The sequence below is a fragment of the Pinus tabuliformis genome, chromosome 6 (assembly GCF_031772625.1).
Source record: "Pinus tabuliformis cultivar Carrire ecotype Pingquan chromosome 6, CPIR1, whole genome shotgun sequence".
In the NCBI taxonomy this organism is placed as follows: Eukaryota; Viridiplantae; Streptophyta; class Pinopsida; order Pinales; family Pinaceae; genus Pinus; species Pinus tabuliformis.
The window spans coordinates 1715706543-1715716472 of NC_142292.1; the positions used below are offsets into that span (position 1 = coordinate 1715706543).

Below are 9930 nucleotides of genomic sequence, written 5' to 3' on the forward strand. Positions count from 1 at the left end.
ACTTCAGTTCTACAAACACACTATTGTATTTCATGCCTCAACCCACAAATGCAAAGGTAGGCCTTGGTTATGCAACATCGCCCTCATTGCTCCAAAATGTTATGGATATTTCTTTCAACCACTCCATTCTGATGTGGGTTGCGGGGTGTTGTCAACTCTCGTCGAATGCCTTCTTTCGCACATAAATTTTTAAATTCATTCAACACATACTCACCTCCATCATTGCTCCTGAGAGCCTTCACCTTCTTGCTAGTTTCTTTCTCGAGCAGTGCCTTGAATTCTACGAACTTGAAGAAGGTCTCATCTTTCTTCCTCATGAAGAGATCCAACACTTATGTGAGAAGTCATCAATAAAAAGGACAAAATATTTGTGTCAGGTAGTGGAGGCTATCAAGAAAGTTCCACAGACATCAAAGTGGATCCTTTCTTGGAATGCATGCGCTTTGTTGTCCCGATCATGAAATGAGGATTTTATGTACTTCCCCAAGGTACATCCTTTACATACATCCTGCTGCTCAAGTGCTCCTTTAGGGAGGCTAGTGGATATTTGTTGTATAATATTCGAGGTGCCATGATGCAAATGGCCAAGGCTTATGTGCTAAAGTTCACCTACATCATGGCCCTGCACTTTCTCTTCCTTAGTTTTTAATGCAACACAATCTTCCACATCTAAATTATATAGATTCTTCACACAAACCTCGATCTTCTTCACCTGTCTCATGGCTATGTGTATTAGGAATGTTTTTCCTTTGTTGAAGATCACGTCATAACCACGGTCTTCCAAAACTGCAATAGAGATGAGATTTTTCTTTAGGCCTAGAACAAACATGACATCCTTGAGCCTGAGAGGGGAGCCTGACTCCCTCTGAAAGGTGACTATACCAATACTGGTCATGTTGTACCTTCTGTCATCCCCTAGCTTGATGTGCATCTTGAGATATTTCTCCTCCAAGTCATTGAAAATTTCTCTACACCCTGTCATGTGGAACAATGCACCTAAGTTCCAGTACCACATGCTCCCCATCACTATTTTGGACATGCATGCAATAAGGGTAAAGTCAATGTCAAACTATAAATCCAAGGCTTCACCCACTGCTCCTCCTAAGGTCTTCTTGATTGCCTTTTTCTGTGGGCACTTCGTGGCATAATGCCTGTATTCATGACAATGGAAGCATTTAATTTTTGACAAATCTTTCTTCTTTCTCCCTTGGTTGGATTTTGGTTTGGTTTGAGATTTATTCCCCTTTTCCCTTCTTTCCCTTTTCAACCAATGCAAATTTTTCTTCATCCTTGCCCTTGGATGAGGTCCCATCTCTGGTATTCTGCCTTATTTCCTCTTGTACCAAATCATTCCATAAGTGTTCCCAATTTGGTAGTTTCTCCCTCTCGTTCACTTAATCTTGATAGTTATGCCAAATCTTGGGAATGCCCAGGAGGGATATTCTTACCAAGTCATCCTTTGAAAGAGTAACACCAACTCCTGCAAGCTCATCACGAACTTGTGTGAACCTCCTCAGATATTGCAGGATAAAGCCATTCTTCTACATCTTGATATTTCAAAGTTTATCCTTGAGCACCAACTTTTTGTGGTCACTACCATTCTAGAATAGATTTGTGAGTGCCCACCACATTCCATAAGGATTTTCTTTCCCATGGAGATTGCTGACAATGTGGTCTCATACTCCCTCCAATATTATTATCCACACCTTGGCTACAACTTTCTTCCACTGAGCAAGGTTTTGGGCATAAGATTCTATTGGTTTTGTAACATCTCTCTTGATGTATTCTAGCAATCCATTTTCATCGAATACCTCCTCCATGTGATCCTTCTAGTCAATGAAATTAGAGTTGCCTTCCAAGGCATACTCTAGCCTTAGCCCATTGAAGGTCATATTTTCAGTTCTTAAGAGATCTTGCTACACTGAACTGCAAATTCGAACCTCCTGAGAAACAAATTCGAAATTCCTGCTCTAATGTGAATCTTGCTATGATACGATGTAGAAATTATGGTGTAGATTTGCAGCTAATTGCATCCAAGTTGTCTACTAATGTGGAAATTCAAATTTTCTCAATTTAATCAAGGCAAAATCAAATTGAGAATTTCTTGCTGCATTTTTTAACAATCCTTTAGGTGAATCTAATCCATGTTGCCAATCTAGCACAACAATGTGCTAATAACAACAACCAACTGATATAAGTAGCGTTCAAAATAAATAAAACAGTCAAAAAACACATATTAAAACACAATCGATGGAGACCCCGAAAAGTACTCCAACTATGTTACCATCTATTAACGTTCTTCGAAAGTGCCTCCATCACTCCTCTCACGACACACACCTCTGTTTTCGGCCTCCATTGCCCTAAATATCCTTAGTTGTTGTCAACCTCCATCGCTCTACTTCCCAAAGAAACCATCAATAGTGTAAAGATGAACCCCTAATCCTCTACCTTTTTTACTAGTGCGTCATATTAAAAATTTTAAGACAAAAAAATTATTTTGTCTTAAAAAATTGTCTTAAAATTCCCCTCCATGTAGTAGTGCATCCATGCTAATCCAAATAATTTACACACAAATATATAGTGTTTATCATTTTTATATTAAGTAGGAGTGCATATAACCAAAACAACACCAACTACATACACCTTTGAACCATAATACATCAACAAAGGTTCTCTAAATGAACTAGTAGTGCATCCATGTGAATCCAAATAAAATATTTTTGTCTCAAAATGCTTTTGTTTTAAATATAAAGTTTTGTCTTAAAATAATTTTGTCTTAAATTGTTTTTGTCTTCAAATGATTTTGTCTTAAACTATTTTTGTCTTTAATATAAAGTTTTGTCTTTAAATTTTTGTCTCAAACTACTTTTGTCTCAAATATAAAGTTTTGTCGCAAAATATTTTCGTCTTAAATTATTTTTGTCTTAAATATAAAGTTTTGTCTTAAAATATTTTTGTCTCAAACTACTTTTGTCTTAAAATACTTTGTCTTAAACTATTTTTGTCTTAAATATAACCTTTTGTCTTAAAATATTTTTGTCTTAAATATAACCTTTTGTCTTAAAATATTTTTGTCTCAACCTATTTTTGTCTTAAAATTTATATTTAAGACAAATCAATTGATATTAATTTTTAATATAAAATAACTAAAATAAAAAAAAATGATTTTTTGAGACAAGATTTTTTTTGTCTCAAAAGTGCCCTTGGTGTAGTAGTGACCCTTTCTCACACTCAACCTTGAATTTGATAGCAGCGGCAACAACATACCAATTAACTCAGTTTCACTACTCGCTCTGACTCTGATGAACACTCAGAATGCTCAAAACAAAAGCTTGAAAATTTCATTTATTATTACTTATCAACTACTTATTGTATTTTGCTTACTCGATAACACGCGTCCGTCGAATATACACACGACTGTTATTTTTTCGAGTGAAACGCCGAATCTCGGAGTTCTTTGTACAACGACACGGAAAATTAGAAAGGAAAAGATGAAGTGCATTAATGAGAGAGGTCAGGTCAAAAGGTAGCCACAGTTCTTGCGTTCACATGAAGGCCACAGAAGGTTCCGTATGCAGGACGTCTTCTGTCGCTACTTCGACAATGGAAGAAGGATTTCGAGCAGAACAGTTGCTCCTGATCTCCCCTTTGGATCCCGTCAAGACGCTCAGCTGGCTCATCTTCACAATGGCAAAAGCAAATTTCTGGAAGAAAAGATCCTGATCGTCAGCGAATTTCTTGACAATTGCGCGGGTGCTGGAATGGGTGTAGAGATCCTGGTCGGAGGTGAAGAGTCCCTGGCGGTTCACGAGGTCTACGTAATACTTGTTGTCGAACAGGTTGGGCGTGCGAATGTCTAAGACGGTAGTGTTGATGGTGGTATTCGAAGGGCAGGTGGTGTACAGACCCTTGGCGAAGTTTTTATTCAAAGTGCTGTCCTGCGTCGGGTATAGACGATTGGCGAAGGAGCTGCAGTGCGCGATGCCGATGCTGTGCCCACCTGTCATGCCAACTCAACGGTTAAACATGATAACAAAATACAAAATACTGAAGTTTTTTCAGTGGTAGCTATGATTTCCTTAAAAAAAAAAACTGTCAAATTTTGTCAAATTTTTTGTCCAAATGCTCAATTAGACTTCTCTATTAGAAACTAAAAAAACTACTGCAAAACCTGAAAGAGAAACGAGGTCTGTGACGTCGAGTTTCTTTTTGGCGAAAGCGTTGATGAGGGTGGTCGCATTAAAAGTGGGAGACGGGAGGTTGGCAACGGTCACTTTTCGTGTGGCGAATTTCAGGCTGTCCCTGCGCCCCAGAGGTACTCGATACTCTGGTCCTCCAACCTAATAACAGCGCAGTGCAATACCTTAAACAAACCGATCGAATTGACCCAAAATGGAGTACAACATAATTAAATAGAAGGGAACTATGATGGCTTACTGCTCTGACCGACTCGCGAGCTGCGAGAGCAGTCAAGTCCGCGCAAGAGACAACGCCGCTGCAAGCCTTTTCCACATGTTTCTTGATGTCGTTTATTATTTCAAAGGCTTTTGCTCTCAGCGTTAAGTTCGGTGAAGCGTCTTGTTCGCTAGGACCGCTGGCAGAACCGTCCAACAGAACCGATGCGTCGCAACCCTGTAAATGTAACCGAGAAAGTTAGATGCTTTTTTCTCTGGATTTTTTTTCACTTAAATAAAAAAATGTTTATCGCTCTGGTTAAAATAATTAAAAATTTAAAATAATAATTTCATTTATAGAAAAGAGTTTTTGGTGAAAATTATATGGTAATTTATTTGTAGATGTATTTTGTACCAACAAGTATGGTTCATCGTTAAGATAAGTTGAAGATCTATGTCACAATTGACAATTGTGATTTTCGCGAAAAACTCTTCTCTCTAAACTTGATATGGATCACAAAAACTTAAATTCAGCAAAATAATTTCAATATATTACATTACTCCAAAATAAACATGTCTAAATCTAGAAATAAAATTTAAAAATAAAAATCTAATAAAATTCATCAAATTTTAATAAAATAAATAATCTAAAAAGTATTTTCATTTACAATATTGATAACAAAAATCTGAAATCTAACACAATAACAACCATCAATCCCCACCATAACAACAATCAATCCCACTACTTAAATAAAGATATAAGAACATCCCCATAATAACAACGATCAATCCCCACCACTTAAATAAAGCAGATGCAGTGTTTCTGGTTAAGAGATCAGGTACTAAGCGTAGGCTATGTACACTTCGCAAATTGAACAATTCAGAGTATGTATTTTTCTTAAATTCAGAAGGGTAGGCTATTAACACTTAGGAGGAACAAATTTTTAGAAATATAAGCAGTTAGTGATCACTCAGTATCTTTTTTAAAACAAAAAAACAATATATTAATTTAATATAAAGGAAGTTAATTGTTTTTTGCTTTGAAAATCATGAAAATTTTAGTTATATTTTAATAAAAATTCTAGTTATATTTTAATAAATTTTGGTAGGAATTTTTTAAAATCTAAATTATAGTTATCAAATTTTAATATTTTTAGTGCTCTAAAGTTTTTTAATGGTGCTGAATCTATTTCTATAATCAAAAACATAATTCAAACAAACACCACTATTACAAAAATTTTTGACAAAAAAACCCAACCACTTTTTGTTTTGTTGTCCAAACAATTCCTCGTAAACTACTCCTGAAACTAAACCGTATTCTCAAAATTAGTTTATTATTGAGTCAGAGAATAGACAAGTACCTGAACGAAACAGTCATGGAAATGGACGCGCAGCAAACCAGCCGCTTGGGTGATGTCCTTCTTTAAGTGAAAGTTGAGCCTTTCCCTCACAACAGATTCCAAATCAGGGCAGCTCGTCTTGTAAAATGTCCATGACAGTCCATTAACGAGGGGCGGTTCAGGATACAAAGTTAGAATTTCATCAACGCTCGCATATGCGATCCCAAGTGTGCATATCAAACAAAGTATTACAACCTTCTCCATCGTGATTCTGGAGTTTCTGAAAGCCGATTGTAGAAATTCAGGATTGGGTTGCCGTATTTAACGAGGAAGAGGAAGGGAAGGCGGCTGGAAATAAAAGTAGTACATTCAAAGACGCCTCCATGGTAGCGTACAGGATCGTTATTGCATTCCTAAGCATGTTCAATTTAACGTTTGAAAATTCAAACGTGAATAAATACGGTGTACACGTGGTTTTCACGTATTGATTGCATTGTTTTCAAAAGCAAGTTGATGCTCTGTTCACATCTGCATGTGTTGGTAAATAGTTGGGAAGTTATTCTAGTGCTTTTTTTCGATCTCAAATGGCTTCTGTCATGCAAATGGGGTCCTTTCAAAGTTGCATGGGTTTATGCTTATTATTATGCTATAATAAATTGATTTCAGATATATTGTGGCGTCTGGTATATACTGCAGGTCTATTCCTCTATTAGGGTGGACCATTTTTTAAGCATAAATCCTCTGCAACAGTGTAGGGATAGGAGTTGTCTTTAATGCGATTTTTTTTTGGAGATTTCAGTGATGGAATTTGGCTGAAAAAATTGAGATTAAATTTTGATTTGTATTATTTAAAATGATTTTTTAATTGCATATTTGAATTCAGCACCTGAAAAACCCCTGGACGGATAAGACTCAAAAATCAGATAGACAATAATATCTTTTGAATTGAGATTTAAAAATATATATTTAATAAATTTGTGTAAAATTTAATTTTAAATTTGGTAAGGTTATTAGTTAGTGTGAGATTTACTTCTCGTTTTTTGTCTTTGTGAGGTTTAACCCTTCCAAAGACTACAAATATGTAGATTGCGTCTATAATAATTTTTAATAAATAAAAACCCAAGTTTTAATATAATAAATATTTTGAATAAGATTTTCAAAATTATTAATAATACTTTGTTATTTAAAACTTATCGTTATTAACGAGAGCTGATCAAAACAAGTTGAGCTATCGATTAGATTGCAAAAGAGATTTAGCGTAAGTAGCACATTATCTAATTAATAGTGATCTTGATATCAATTAACATTACTTTCAAATAGAGTTAGTTTCTTAAGTAGTCTTGGTAAGGTTTAGTTTCAACACCATACCTTAGGTTGTTTTGGTTTTGATAGTGTGCATTACTCTATGTATTGTCTTTTTAAAAGAAACCCATTAAAAACCCAAATTGTTTTAAGGAGATTGCATGAACAACAAAAAAATTAAACCTTTATGCTATGAATTTATCTATGATATCATAGATTTAATTACACAAAAAAGATAAATGCAATTACATAAAGAGATACACCCATCAAAGGATTCAAGTTCTTTCCATGGAAATGGGCTAAAAAGGTAAATTGAATGCACCCAACACTCTACACATGCCTTAGGATTCCTCAATAAATCTTAACATTTTGTTTTCTAGGAGCTCATAAAAATTGAGGAAAAAATCAATTGGACTAAAAGTGTAGATAAGGGCTTTTACTCTTTTGAAAGTTATGCTAAAGTAATTCTATTTCTCCCTATCGTATTGATGCATATAGCTTCTTATTATTTTTCTCTTCCACAATGCTAGGAAATAAAGAGGTTATGTTAACCATTTTTGTTATATTTACCTTGTCTTCTTCCTTATAAATCCCCTCGAAATAACCTATTCCTAGCTTGACAATTTATTTAAAGGTGTAAACATTTGATCCATCTTCTTTTGCAATCTCCCATATCGTATTGATGTTTTTCAATCTCCCATATAGCCACACAACTTGATGCTTTAGTCCCCAAAGGAGTATTTTTCTCTAGAAGTTTCCCTCTCTTTTTCTCTTGACATTTTAGGTTTTCTTCTAATTATTCATCTACACATCTTGCTAGCTCTTCTTTATAAACCCCTATAATATTTTCCTCAACTATAGCTAGTTATCGATCATCTTTCATTCTCTTAGTGTTTATGTCAAAGAAGAAACAATCTTTGGTCTTATATATTGGATGCAAAATCCATTGTAATGGTTGCAAAATATAACTATATTACCAAGATATGATGCAACTACAACAAATCCAACCACCTAGCTGTCTTCCCCATTAGTTCACACAACCCAATAGGTGGAATTTATTTCTCTACGCCGTAGTCCTTCAAACAGTCCTCGTCCCCTCCAGGAATCCAACACAAAATATCTATGAATCTCTTAGTTGAGGGCTCTCAAAATCTAACTGTAATTGCACCTAGAATAACTTACATTAATATTACATGGTTTTTTCTCACAAAGTATGGTTGGCTCCTCTTTTCCAACACAAAACTCTATTTTTCCACTATGCCCACCTATTCACAAAAATTAGTTCCCTTATTACGTCAAATTTCCTTCCCTTTTTTCTTGAAGCATGTTTGAATCTCAAAATCCTACAAAATGATTGTACTCAACCCATGTTGTTTTTAACCAGCCTAGATCCATCTTAACACTGTATCTATCAAGCCCCAAGAAGGATCAAATCTTTCGAGGTGAAACCTCTTTTTTGAGTGCAAACTTGAGGAAAGGTTTGCACCTTGATAGATTTGATCCCTCTCGGTGCTTGATAGATTTGGGGTCAAGATGGATCTAGGTTGGTTTTAGTCATGTGTGACGATGGAAAATTTGTTGAACATAATTATTTTGATAATTTTACATATGCTAAATATGAATGGTCATTTTAATTTTAAATTTGCTCAATTCCCTCTATGTGTTGAGATGGTAGAGACTGTTAATAACTTGAATTATGAGAAATGTTGAAATTAAAATTTTAAATGCAAAGTGACAATGTAACAGTGTTGGATGATAGAAAATTAGAATAATAGGAATGTAGTAAATTACAAATAGTCTTCATTGTGACCGATCTCAAACTATTTTATTCTATTGTTCTTATTGTCACACTTATTAGTTTTTCCACTTTTTCAAAAGGATCATACAAAAAGAGTAGTTGAAATCATAGACCATTCAAATCTTAATTAGTTGCATGAAACAACAATGAACATTAGTCCATATTAAGACCATATAACACCTACACATATACTAATATAGGGTATATATTGGTATTTGTTTAAGTGTTAGATGTGAGATAACAATCTAGGGTCTAACATATGTGTAGGCATTAGAAGTGAGATAACAGCATAGGGTCTACATATTTAAGGTAAGTGAACATTTTATTTAAGATGGAAATTCAAGACTTTTATTTATGGTTGAATTATTGTAACACAGAAATCAATGCACTTTATATAAAAATTTTTTTTTTCTTACGCTGAAATCAAAGCACACTATTAATTTGCTTACTCTGAAATTATTACATCAAATTAAAAATCAATATCTACATTGAAATCAATGCAACTAGTGCAAACATTAAAATAGAAATTGAAATCAACATCTAAAATGAAATCATTTCATCCAGGGAAAGCCATCAAATAGGAATAGAAATTAAGGTGTACACTGAAATCAATGCATCTAGTGCAAGAAAACAAATAGGATTAGAAATCAACATCTACACTGAAATCAATGTATCTAGTGCTAGCAATCAAATAAGATTAGAAATCAACAACTATACTAAAATCGATGCACCTAGTGCAACCAATCAAATAGGATTAAGAATTCTACATCTACACTGAAATCAATGCATCTAATGCAAGAAATCAAATAAGATTATAATTCAACAACGACACTGGAATCAGTGCATCTAGTGCAATCAATCAAATAGGATTAGGAAATCAACATCTATATTGAAATCAATGCATCTAATGCAAGAAATAAAATAAGATTAGAAATCAACAACTACACTAAAATAAATGCATCTAATGCAATCAATAAAATAGGATTGGGAATCAACATCTACACTAAAATCAATACATCTATTTCATTGAATAACAATGTATCTCCCCATCCCTCTCCCCCTCGTCTCTCTTTCTCTCCTCCTTTCACCCTCCCCC

At 34.4% G+C, this 9930-nt stretch overlaps 1 protein-coding gene across 1 annotated transcript; it reads right to left on the bottom strand.

The window, feature by feature from the left end:
* Positions 1-3477: 3477 nt before the first annotated feature.
* Positions 3478-6035, bottom strand: LOC149265631 (peroxidase 12-like). The gene is made up of 4 exons (XM_089429601.1): positions 5756-6035; positions 4438-4632; positions 4172-4340; positions 3478-4000 (listed from the first exon to the last, which is right to left on the bottom strand). Exons 1-4 carry the CDS (start codon positions 5996-5998, stop codon positions 3546-3548), a joined length of 1062 nt encoding a protein of 353 aa, XP_089285727.1. The 5' UTR covers positions 5999-6035; the 3' UTR covers positions 3478-3545.
* Between the last annotated feature and the right edge of the window lie 3895 nt (positions 6036-9930).

Coding starts and splice junctions, on each gene's coding strand:
- LOC149265631 (XM_089429601.1), bottom strand. CDS start 5,998: ATGGAGAAGGTTGTAATACTTTGTTTGATATGCACACTTGGGATCGCA. Junction 4,633..5,755: donor TCCATGACTGTTTCGTTCAG/GTACTTGTCTAT, acceptor TTACATTTACAG/GGTTGCGACGCATCGGTTCT. Junction 4,341..4,437: donor CTCGCGAGTCGGTCAGAGCA/GTAAGCCATCAT, acceptor CGCTGTTATTAG/GTTGGAGGACCAGAGTATCG.